Here is a 13,417-nt window from a genome sequence, read left to right as displayed (position 1 = left end):
AACAAAAAGGTTTCATTAGATATTCTGATTCCTAACTGAATTAAGGATTAATGTCTTTCCAAGTTTTGGGCAGGGGGGGGGAGGGTTGGAGTGAACAGGTACAGTTCCCTGACATTGCAAAAGGATTTGTTATACTTCCCACCCAACTGTCTGTGAGCAATCAAAACACCTTGGAAACAATATCTAATTGATCAGTATGTGACAAGTTTTCAAGTAAGACATGAGTTGTTTGACATATAAAATTATGAGAAAACTCATTGCCTCAATCTTTAGGTCTTATTAGGCTTCTGTTTCAGCATAACCTATGTCTTTAGTTAAATGTCTTTAAACAATAGGTAGAGTTTGTCCAGATTCTTAGTCACTTTTTTAAAATACCAAATTTGGTTGCATCTATGACATAAAATATTTTCTTCCTAATAATCTTATGAAGTAGGTAGAACAAGTATTATTGTAGACAAATTGCAAATGAAATGAAAGCTCAGAAAGTTTGTTTCTTGTTCAGAGTCACATATCTAGGAAACATGACTCAAATAGCAATTCATATCTCTCTTGGTTCTGACTATAACCCTGTTTATCATGCAAGCTAACTTTCTAAATGAGGATAAATCTGCTGAAATTATGGGAAATCTTAGAGATTTGCAGCATTTTTCTTTAATATGATATACAAATACCATTATCAATAATGGTATCATTATCAATAATTTATAAAGCACACATGCATGTATGTATATACATATGCATATATAGAACACAATAGTTGGTTAGTCACAAACCAAGGCATTTTACTTCTATATTAAGTGTACTTTTCAGGTATTATACAGCCTTGCTCATCCTTTCCTTATGAATATAATATTTCTTACAATTTTGTGCCAATATATAGGAGGCAAAGAATTTGAAATATATTGCTTTCCAAACATCAGAGATGGAGAGCTAGAAGTAATCTCAGAGGTCATTATTATATTCCTTTCATTTTACATATAAGCCCAAAATGAAATACAAGGATATGAAAATATTTGCCCAACTTTATGGATGTGATAAAATTCAAAAGTTGGTATTGAGTACAAGTTCACTGACCAGCATCTGTCATTATTTGTCCTTCATTTTAGAAGAGGACTAATGATGTCACAGATTGATGGCTTGCATGTGAATTGGATTTAAGTGAGACAGAGTTGCACAAAGTCATCAGCCTCACTTTCTCTTCCTGAATCATTAAAGTCAAGTGAGATAACAAAAGTCAAGACAACTGGCAATGACTCAGAAGGCAGTAGATAATCTTACCATTTTTATGCCTGCCTAAGGTCTAAGTCATCTCAATGACTCCTTCAGCAGCCTTCATGACAGTTGAAACAAACTGTACTCACTAAGCCATTTCTGCTGGAGAAAGTCTGACCCGACTGACAGGTCTTAAGCCTTCTTTTTATTTTCAACCTGATCTAACTCATCTGCTTTAGATGGTTTTATCAAACATAGCAGGTGTGCATACTATACTTCTTGGAGCCAAAAGTGAGAGGAGGTGAAGATGAACACCAAAGATGGGTAAGCAGCCCTGGAAGGGCTTGCTGAGCCCCTACACCAATAATATTACTCCTTCCTGAACACCCCATTTACCTGGGTTACCTTATATACATTGCTTGCCCTGCCAACTGCACAATGAAATGATTTCTCTGTAGTTATCAAACAACATGGTATGTCCAATATTCCCTTCCCAGTGCTCAGCAGCTATCTTAATTGAGAGATGCACACATCTAATTTTCCTTTAGATCACAGCAATGGTTATTCTGCTCAGGAAAACATTCTGAATGATCTTTCTATTTATTCTTTTTTCCCTTAGGGCCAAAGAAAAAGAAAAAAAAAGAAAGAAAGAAGAAAAGGTAAGAGAGATCAGATAGACAAATCAATTGAAGGTATGCTTTGAGGGCATAGAAAAAATACCATCAATCTATACAAAAGAGCATGTAAGTGATTCTTGCTAGTTAATATTCAGTGGATTTTACATGCTAGAGTCTGGTACATCCCTATGGTCATGAACCATTTCAGTCATTTCTGAAAGCTATTGTTGCTCTCTCTACTGTATTGCTTTTCCTCAGAAGTGCAAATCAGTTGGGATAATGTTAAGCAACCCAGGGAGTTTTCAATTACATTTCATGAATGTGAAATTCAAGTTCAGAGCAATGAGAATGACTAGGATTCACTTGTATTTTCCTATTTATTTGAGGTTTTAATTTTTTTAAAAGGAGGTCCTTGGTTTTAACTCCTCAGCTCTCCTACCTACCTACTTTAAGTAGGTCAATAACTCCTGTAATTTTTATTCTTAGAGAGTTTCCTGAGATAATTGCATTTCAAGTGACATACTCAAGATCACATAAGTAAGTTGTATCACAAATGAGGCTTAAACCAATGTTTCTTGCTCCAAGGTTAACGTCCATCCACTATGTGAGTTGACTTTCATGATTATAATAGATTTGAAATTATTTCATGATAACTTTATATTTGTTCAATGCTTTGTTTTGATTCGTATGCTTGACCCATATTAATGTTTTTGTCCTTGATGAATTAGTACATGAATGATGCTATGTAAAATGAGTACTTTTGTGAATCATTGTAGTTAAACAATTAAATTTCAAATTTTTCTCTAAATATTGATTCTTATAGAAAATTCTGAATATGTCTCTCTTTGCAAGACCATTACTATATGGGATGACTCATTAAATAAGTGTTATATCTTTCAAATTTGGGCGATCCTGTATTCTGGGAGACTTTTACAATAATACTGAGAGTTTTGTGCAAATTCAACTTCATTCCCTTTTCTTGGAACATTATCACATTTACTTTTGCATAATCAAATTTAATAAGGGTATTGCTAAATAAGAGAGAATCCAGCAGGAGAACAGAGATTTTGTGAGGCTTGGGATTTTCTATCACATGAAGACTAGACTCAAAAATGTTGTTTCATTTAGAGAAAAGAAGAACCAAAAGAGACAAGATAGCTTCTTTCAAGTGTCTGGAAGGCTGTGTTTCAGAAGAAAGTTAATATTATGTTGATTAGTTTAGAGACCAGACGTAGGAAAAATGCTTATAAGTTAGAAAAAGATAAATTTAAGTTTGGTATAAGGGACGTCTTTGTCACAAATAGAGTTTGTTAAAAGTAGTTGGAACTTTCAGAGGTTAGAGAATTCTCATTGGAAATCTTCAAGCAAAGACTATAAAACTAGTTTATTTGTTCAGGGGTGTAGTTTATTTAGGTGCAGGTTTTCTAATTTTGAAATATTATGATTCTATGATTCCATTTTTTATAAAAATAGAAGTAATAGTAATATTATTGGATAAGATTTTGTTTTATGAAAGTTCATCAATATATAATTTATCAAACTTTTATATCTACTTTATGCAAAATGCTATCTCAGGGTTCAGTTACAAAGACAAAACTCCCAAACTTCCAATGTCCTTCATGGATTTGATTTTTATTAAAAATTTTATGTGTATATATACAAATAATTATAAAAGCCAAGCAATTTAAGACCTAAGTTTAATGGATAAGGAGTCACAGATTTTATTTTGTTTTTTCATTATAAAAATATTCACTATTTTTAGCATCCTTTAAAGTTTTGAGTTCCAAATTTTCTTTTTCCCCCCATTCCACCATTACCTATTGAGAAGGCAAGCAATATGATATTAATTATACATAAAAAATCATGTAAAATATGTTTTCACATTAGCCACATCACAAAAAAGCAAGAAAAAATAAGAAAGTGATAAAAATATACTTCAATTTGCACTCACATCATTAGTTCTTTCCCAGGAAGTGAATAACATTTTCATAAGAGTTCTTTAGAATTATCTTGGTTCATTGTGTTGATCAGAGTAATTAAGTTTCTGAACTGATCATAATTACCATATTGTTTTCACTATATATAGTGGTTTCCTTGTTCTGTTCACTTCAAGCTTTAGTACATATAAGTGTTGGAATCCTTACTAACTGCTAAGTAATTAGAGTTGATCTAATCTTACAAGAAGTTGTTTTGGCCAGAACCTGAAACAAGGTACTAAGTAGAACTAATCAAGACAAGGCTTGTGTTCCCACCTTTACTCATTGGAGTCCACAAGTATGCTAGCTTCACAAAGTACACTTTCTAACTTCAAGAGAGTCCACACCTTAAAGCTCTTTGGGCCAGAGAGCACTATGGGAGAAAACCCATAATCCCATTCCTTCAGCAGTGTGACCACCAACTTTGACCTGAATCACAAATTCCCTGCGGCGTGGAAGGCCTCTCTCAGTGAGAAGCATATATTCAGGCTCCTTATCTTTTTTGGCCTGCTGGATCTGGGCAAGTCGGCTAATAGGATTCATTCCTTGACCATATTCTGGGCTTGTCTGTAGCTTAACTATTGATTTTGTTTTCTTTTTGATTCGTGGTTTCATTTTTTCAACTGTTGGAAGTGGGGGTAATTTCTTTAGTTCCTCAAGGACAGCTATAGCAGCATTTTTCTTTGAAATCTTCTTGCTTTTTCCTTCACCTTCACCCATGAATTCACCAACTGATACTTTTGTCACAAAACTCTTCATGTGAGGTGGGCCACTCTCCCTGGTGACCTCAAAATTCACAGGCAAGTTCCGTTTAAGTGCAATCTCAAACACTTGGCTTATTTCAGATTTATTGAGATTTTCATCATCTGGTTCTCTTCCATTTACCTCTGGTTTCTCAGGCAGGGGCTCATTCTGCAAGATTTTCAGTGCCTTTGCAGCTGCATCATGTTTTGCTGCCTGTCTTGTTCGTCCTTTCCCATTAAATTGTTGTCCTCCAATGGAAAGTTCAACTTGATAAAGTAAAGGTGGGACAGGAAATGGGTAAAAGTACCGTGGGGGATAGGCACCTCCTCTCATATTATAGTTATAGGTGGACTGCATTCTTGTGTAAGGATCAACAGGCTTGTACATTGGTTTTTTTCCCAAGTTTCATGCAAAGTGCATTTAGTTCCACTGTTGGGGTTACACTGTCTGGATTCCTTCCTTCGAAAGTTCAGATCTTTTATTATCTCCAATATAGCCCGGTTAGCTTAGAGGCCTATCTCTCTGCTTGGTTCCAAGAGCTCTCTCCAAATGTCTTTAAATCCAAAGGTCTGGTCCTTCAGCCTCTGCCTCTGCTTTCTTCAGCCTCCAGCCAGCTCCAGTCTTCATGTCATTCTGGTGAAATCTCGACTTGTAGAGTCTTCCTCTCCAGAACTCTCTAACTGGCCCATTGGCCTATTTATGCTCCTTCTAGAGAGAGGGATTATGGGTAGTTCTACTTAGTACCTTGTTTCAGGTTCTGCCCAAAACATCTTCTTGTAAGATTAGATCAACTCTAATTAGTTAGCAGTTAGTAAGGATTCCAACATCTCCCCCTTTCTTTTGTTTTAAAACATAGGGGGTTTCTGAGGGGGTACACATAAATCCATCAATATGGGCCAGAACTTTGTAACAGATATACATGGTATACATAAATCCATCAATATGGGAGGCATTATACATAATTTACATAAGTACATAGCAATATAACACAGGCTAGTAGTAATGTCATCCTGAAAATTTACACATGTCCATAAGTCCTAGAAACAGTCCAATAGGATTCCATTGTCCATTAGTTCATGTGCCAGGAATCTAATAATTCCTGTAAGTTCTGAAGTACTGCAAAAGGTCAACAATTTTTCATCTCAGGGAATCCAGTGATTCTTGCTGGTTTTTCAAGAACTAAAACAGTTTCATCTTGTGTTAGGAAATCCAATGTTTCCTGAAGATTTTTAAAAGTCTTTTTAACAGTCTCCTTGTCAGCCATTTGATTCTTTCTCCATCTGTGGAAATATAAGCAGATCCTCTTCCCCAAGCAGTTAACCTATCTAATTCCCTTCTATTTACCAAATTTGGGATTTCTCCTCATCATCTGGTAATTACATTGGAGTTGTTTGCATTGGATATTGTCTTGTTGTCTTAAAAGGCCTGTATTCTTCCCAACTGTAATCCTGATTGCTTTTCTGTTGGTTGATGACATCAGAGTTCTGAATTTCTAAAGTCTCTCTGGGTATAACCTCAGCTGCTATCATGCCCCACCTGTCCTTTGATTGATACTTTGGAGCTGGGCCTTGCCTCTCCTTCCTCTGGGTCAATATACATTTAGAGGCCCAATGAAAGCCTCGGTTACATTTTGGACATGGGGTTTTGGGTTTTCTCTCACCCTGTCTTCTCACTTTATCTCCATTTCTACATTGGGCTCTCAAATGTCCAATTTTTCCGCAATGAAAACATCGACGAGTTTCTCTAGAATTCCTCTTCCAAGAAGGACCTTGTCTTTCCATGTTCATCATAGTCTGGGCATAATAAGCATTTGTGCCCACTGTGGCACAGCGTCTAATGATCTCCTCTAAAGAAGCATTTTTGTCTAGCCCCCATATAATTCTCTTGCAAACCTCATTGGCATTTTCCTTAGCCAAATGTCTAGTCATTATTTCTGTGGCAGCATTATCTCCAATGGTTCTTATTACAGCTGTTTGTAAACGTCCCACAAAATCTGCAAAAGGTTCATTGGGACCTTGCTCTATTTTTGTGAAAGCATTATTTCCATCTTTCTGTCCAGGGAGAGAATTCCAAGCTTTTATTGCAGCCTTAGAAATTTGCTCATACACTGTTATGGGATAATAAATTTGTTCTGAACTCTCTGCATACTGACCTTCACCAGCTAGTTGGTCAAAAGCAACTTGTACAATAGCTCCTGTTTGCCTCTTGCATTGGGCTTGAATCCTACATAATTCATGAAACTCTGAAAGCCACAATAAATTTTGTCCTGGTTCAAGACATGTTTTAGTGATGGATTTCCAGTCATTCGGGGTTAAGATCTCATAAGACAAATTATCCAGTAACATCTTCACATAAGATGATGTAGCCCCATAAAGAGTGCAAGCCTTTTTCAAATCTTTAATTTTTCCCAAATTAAAAGGAGTGTATTTTCTCTCTTTTTGACCTGAGGAGTTGAGCTCTTCAATCACAGGATATGCATTTATAAAATCAGATATATCTTCTCCTTCATTTTTTGCTTTAATTAATGCTTTTTCTAATCTTGTCAAATTCTGCTTTACAGGAGAAGCTGACTGTGTTTCTGTCTCTCTCCCTCCCCCTTGTTCCACCCATGAAGGGTTAATTGCGGGGGGAGGGTCATGAGATGTGGAATCACCTAATTCCTCCTGCTGTGAAGTATCATACTCAGAATTGTAATTAACTCCATTCTCATCTGATTCGTCCTCCTTTTCACCTAGTAAAGTTGGCAATTCTTCCTCCTGTACTTTCCTTTTCATCATTCTATCACTTAAATAACTTCTTATAGCCAATTGTATTACATTATATGCATTAATTATTGAGTTAGGCCCATTTTTATCATAGAATTGACAAAGATCCTCTCCAACCAATTTCCATTCATTTAGATCTAATTCCTTATCAAGAGAGAAACAAGGACATATGTCCTTTACAGTTTGTAAAAGTTCAGTGATTTGCTGTAAACTTATAATTAAACCTTGGCTTTCCATAATTTTGACAATGCTCTCTAAACATTTTCCTTGAACAGAAACAGACTGTTTTCTAAATATCTGTCCCATCTTAGCTGAAATTCTACTTTAACTCTTCTAACAAAATTTCTTTGTTGCACTCACCCTAATTTCTGGGTTGAAGTTTTTTCCACTGGATCAGGATCAGAGGCTTTTCCACTTGAATTAGGATCGTAGCTTTTCCACTGAAATCCACTGAGGGGTCTGTTAGTCCCACGTTCAGGGCGCCAAAATGTGGTGAGCTTTTTCTTCTCAAAACCCAGCCAGGTGATAAAAGTTCAGATCTTTTATTATCTCCAATATAGCCCGGTTAGCTTAGAGGCCTATCTCTCTGCTTGGTTCCAAGAGCTCTCTCCAAATGTCTTTAAATCCAAAGGTCTGGTCCTTCAGCCTCTGCCTCTGCTTTCTTCAGCCTCCAGCCAGCTCCAGTCTTCATGTCATTCCGGTGAAATCTCGACTTGTAGCGTCTTCCTCTCCAGAACTCTCCGACTGGCCCATTGGCCTATTTATGCTTCTTCCAGAGAGAGGGATTATGGGTAGTTCTACTTAGTACCTTGTTTCAGGTTCTGCCCAAAACATCTTCTTGGGACATTTGAGAGCCCAATGTAGAAATGGAGATAAAGTGAGAAGACAGGGTGAGAGAAAACCCAAAACCCCATGTCCAAAATGTAACCGAGGCTTTCATTGGGCCTCTAAATGTATATTGACCCAGAGGAAGGAGAGGCAAGGCCCAGCTCCAAAGTATCAATCAAAGGACAGGTGGGGCATGATAGCAGCTGAGGTTATACCCAGAGAGACTTTAGAACCATTGGAGATAATGCTGCCACAGAAATAATGACTAGACATTTGGCTAAGGAAAATGCCAATGAGGTTTGCAAGAGAATTATATGGGGGCTAGACAAAAATGCTTCTTTAGAGGAGATCATTAGACGCTGTGCCACAGTGGGCACAAATGCTTATTATGCCCAGACTATGATGAACATGGAAAGACAAGGTCCTTCTTGGAAGAGGAATTCTAGATCAACTCTAATTAGTTAGCAGTTAGTAACGATTCCAACATATAAGTCTTTCTATCATTTTTCTTTTTTCTTTTTTTTTTCTGAAAGCTTCTCATTCCTTGTTTCCTATAGTTCAATAGCATTCCATCACAATTGTATATCACATCAAGTTTAGCCATTCTCCAATTGATAAGCATCCTCTCCATTTCCAATTTTTGCTACCACAAAAAGAGCTGCTTTGTACATGTATTTCCTCTTCCTTTGATCCCTTTGGGATAAGACATAGTGGGATGATATATAGGTATTGGTTGATCAAAGGGTTTGCATTATTTTTTAGCCTTTGGAGTATTCTTCCAAAGTGTTTTCCATAATGATTGGAGCAGGGATGATGCCATTAATAGTTCCTTAGTGTAATTATTTCCCCTTATTCCTTCCCATTGTTATCATTTCTAATAGATGTGGTCTACCTCAATTCATTTTAATTTACATTTTTTTTCTAATCAATAGTGGTTTAGAGCGTTTTTTCCCACATGACTATAGGTAATTTTGATTTCTTCTTATGGAAACTGTCTGTTCACATGCCTTGATCATTCATTAATTGGGGAATATATGCTATTTTGCAAATTTGAATAAACTGTATAAATAATTGATAAATGGGAAAATTGCTGTAATTTTTCATATTTTTCATTTATAATATTTTATATTTTGTGTTTTTCATATTTTCAAAATATTTTCATATTATTAACATTTTTATTGTCTATGGTTTCTTTTGTAAAAATTTGATTATGACTTCTCTTTTATGTTTACATTTTTATTATTTTCTTCATCTTGTGTGTATATGTTAAATTTTTTATTTGACTCTGGTTTTTCAACATGAATGTTTGTAAGATCTTTATATCATTAAATATACCCCTGAAGGAATACTTAGCTCTAGAATTTGGCTATAATGTTTCTGGGAGTTTTCATTTTTATGTTTCTTTTAGAAGTAATTGGTGAGTTCTTTCAATTCCCATTTTACCCTCTGGATCTAACATATCGGGGAAGTTTTCCTTTAAAATTTCTTGAAATATTAGGGTCCATAGTTTTTTTTTTTTTGTCCTTTGATCATCATTTTCAGATAGTCCAATAATTATGAAGGTATTTTTCCTTACTTATTTTGCAGATCAATTATTTTTTACATGTGATATTTAAGTTTTGTCTATTTTCTTTTTTCATTTTGAAGTCACATATAATCATTAAATCCTACTTACTAAATTCTAATTTTTTAGAAATCCTTTTTTGAAGTGAATTTTTGTGCCACTTGTTCCATTTGGCCTATTCTGCTTTTTAAGCAATTCTTATATTCAGTCTGCAGGATCAGCAATATATACCAAAGTAATTCATCATCTGGATTTTTGAAAAGTAAGTCATATTTTGTTATAAAAAGGAGGGGAGTGATGAATAATGAATGAATTTGATAGTTCTGCAAGTTGTACTGCTCTACCACATCTTTGAAACTATAGCATCCACAATAACCCTGATGCAGAACATTGATCGGATTCCATGACAAAGTACCTTAGAATTGTATTACTAACAATGATCACTTTTCTCATGCCAACTGCTACCAATAACTTGGGTCTTTCAAAAATAATCACAACTAGAAACATAAATTTTAATAAGAATTTTTTAAAAAATGGAATCAAGTATGTTTGCTAATCAGGTTTTCATAAATATTTCTAATTGTGTATGAATTGTCTGTTGTAATGGTTCATCATCTCTCTAATGAGCTGTGTATCTGATCTTGCTTCTCACAACCATGAGAACCAAAATTTAGTATTAGAAAGTGATAGAAATGCCACAGTACATACTTCAATATTATCTTCATGTGACGAGTCTTTAAAAGCACATTATTGTTATGGAATTCTCCTGCTGGGTGTTATGGGAGCCATCTACCAGTGACTACTGAGGATCTAATTCTAATAGATCCCTTCATGTGAGAGGTTGATAACAGTACAAGGAGACTGAGAGTCAGTTTCATTCTCTGACTTCTCTCCTCTTCCTCCTTGCCTGTGATTTATTTCATTCCCAATTCACAAGCAACATCTATGTCAGTAAAGACCGATTTGTAATTCCTTCATGTGTAATGATTCAGAGCTGTGGGGGCTCTTGGAGAATCAACTTGTACTTTCATACTTAGGCATAGTCCTTAACACATTATTTAATGGGAATTCTTCACTTTTAAATATTTAGGTTAATAATTATAACTATGAAAATGGATGTTGACCTATGACTTTTCATTTGCAATTTCTTTTCAAATAATTTATATCATTCATAATTTTCCCTTAAGTATATTGCTCATTCTTATGAATATTAAAAATAATTCTGGAAACCTATTCTCATCAGAAATGTTATAAAGTAGAAACAATACATATATATCTAGCAGGATATAAATGTCTTCTTAATTCAGAAAGAAAGAAGGGGATAAGGAGATAGAAAGGGAGACAGTACAAAGGAGGGTACCCTACTCACATCAGATCTAGAATAAATAGAGAATAATATATACATTTAGTAGAGAATAAAAGTTTTCTAAATTAAAAAAAAATAAAAGGATAAGACTATAGGATAAGTTTGGAATATAGAAGATTTTGCAGATTATTGGAAATGAGATGAAAAGGGAGGTAAAGGGTGGGAGGGGAGCATAAGGGAAGAATCCTTGAAGGAGAAGTAAGTTAAGTATTACAAAGGCAAAGTGGTGGATAGAAGTGAATGAGAGAAATCAGCAGGGATAGGAAAGAAGAAATACACACAAACATAATAATAAATATCAGGAGTAAAATGTGAGACAAGCTTGAGTTCCTTTCCCCTTCTGTTCCAAAAGCATAATAGGGACTTAAATCATCATGGCTGTCAGGAGATGGGGGTGCTGCCCACCTGGAAAGGGAGAAGACATGCAGATGCTACCACTCATGGAATCCAACTCACTTCCTGCAACGCTGCTCTCAGGCTGAACTGCAATTCCCCAGAGTTATTTAGGATTACTTGGAAGTCCTGAAAGTACGGGAATTATGTTTTTGGTTTTTTTTTTTTGTTTGTTTTTTGTTTGTTTTTTAAAGCAGGCATGCTAATCATTGATCGGAAAGTTAAAGGTAAAATAGATTTAATCAAAATTTAAAAATAGGGAAACACCACTATATGTCAGCTATATTAATCAGTATTGTTTTAGACTACTTAAAATAACTAGACAGTGTAAGGTTGGAATACTGATGTGGAGGAATTGATGAGTTAGTAGATTTAGAAAAATATGGAAAGATTTGGATTTATGAAGGAAGATGTTATCCACCTTCAGAGAAGCAGAGGATAAACAAGTCTAGTATGGACTTACATATATGTGAATGCATATTTGTATATATGAATATGATTTTATACACACACACACATATGATGGAGTGAACCCTGAAACTATCCAGATTCTCAGGGATTCCTGCTCAGGGAACCAAATGTTGAAGTTAATGGTAGTTGAGAGAATGGGGGTGGGAGATTTCCTCTTGTTGGAGGTGAAGGTCCCATGCAAAAAAATTCGCAAACCCAAAATCTGTGTGGCAAAAGGGATTTATTGGCACTGGGCAAAAAGTTCTGGCAGGACAACTTGCTAAGACAGCTTCCTTGGCAAGTGAAATCCTGTTTAGGATATGTGAAAAGATTTGGGGTTCAGCGTTGTCTTTTATTAGCAGTCTGAGGCTTGGGCTTCCATTCAAAATTGAATGGGATTCACTAAATTATTGACAATGTCCCTGGCCTAGATCTGTGATTAAAAAGAGATTACTTATCTTGGGAATTAAAGCTACTGGGAGTAGTTCCAGACTAATCTTCAACTTCAACTCCAGACTTCAACTTCAACTTAGAGGGTTTGACCTCATCTCTGGCCACAATTTTCAGCTGAATGAGACCACTCAATTACCCTGAGAGGTGGGCCTCTTTCAAAGGAGAATTTGGACAGTTTTAGGGTTTACCCCCATTACATACATGTATTTTTTTTTTATGTGTAGATAGGTGTGTGTGTATATGTGTGTGTGTGTGTGTGTGTGTGTGTGTGTGTGTGTTTGTATGTGTGTGTGTATTCATGCTTAATTGTAAACTATTGGAGGGAAGAAAGAATTCAGGGAAAGCAGACTAAATTAAAAATGAATAGCAGAGAAAAAAAAGAAAATCCATAAGAAAGAAAAGAAAAAAATTCACAGCTCTAAATACAATAAATTATATAGACTTATTTGAAATGGAAATTTATTATTTTATGGTTTGACACTTCTCTAATGTTTTGCTGTGCACCTGAGGAAATATTTGTTTTCTTTTTTCTTCTATTTGCATTTAAGTTTTCAACAGATAATTTTTAAAAAGACAATTATTTTTGTTGTAAGATCATATGCCCTACTATACATGAAGATTTCCCTCATTATTAAGAATACTAATTCACAGTTATATAGCACATTTGCAATTAAAAACAATTTAGGGACATTCCTTCATTTATAAATGTGTTCTCCTGCATTAGAATTTGAACTCTTAAAGAAGAGAATTCATCTCTTCAATGCTTAACAGTGTTCTATATACAATAAGAAGTATGCATTTTAAAAAATATTGTTTTGTTCATTTGATTTAAAAAAAAACACTAAAAGATAAATTCTATTGGCTCAGTTTTATAAGAGAATGTAACCTCTGTCTCACTCCCCCCAAAATAAAAAAAAAAACAAAAAACAAAATAATGCTAAACTTTTTTCAGATGCTCCTATTATTTTCTTTTTAAAAATTTATTTTAATTAATTAATTTTTAAAATACACCTTGCTTTATAAATCACATCGGGAGAGAAAAATTAGAA

At 34.9% G+C, this 13,417-nt stretch overlaps 1 protein-coding gene across 1 annotated transcript in view; it reads right to left on the bottom strand.

Annotated features, from left to right (window-relative positions):
* The window catches only part of LOC127561596 (double-stranded RNA-binding protein Staufen homolog 1-like), a 73,003-nt gene that overhangs the window by 28,630 nt on the left and 30,956 nt on the right, over nucleotides 1-13,417 (bottom strand). The window contains 2 exon segments of the mRNA XM_051996773.1: nucleotides 4,193-4,936; nucleotides 4,938-5,008. Coding sequence (XP_051852733.1) covers nucleotides 4,193-4,936; nucleotides 4,938-5,008 — 815 coding nt within the window.

The sequence above is a fragment of the Antechinus flavipes genome, chromosome 4 (assembly GCF_016432865.1).
Source record: "Antechinus flavipes isolate AdamAnt ecotype Samford, QLD, Australia chromosome 4, AdamAnt_v2, whole genome shotgun sequence".
Lineage (NCBI taxonomy): Eukaryota > Metazoa > Chordata > Mammalia > Dasyuromorphia > Dasyuridae > Antechinus > Antechinus flavipes.
Note: the sequence above shows the minus strand (reverse complement) of the source record. Positions and strands in the feature narration are given on the sequence as shown.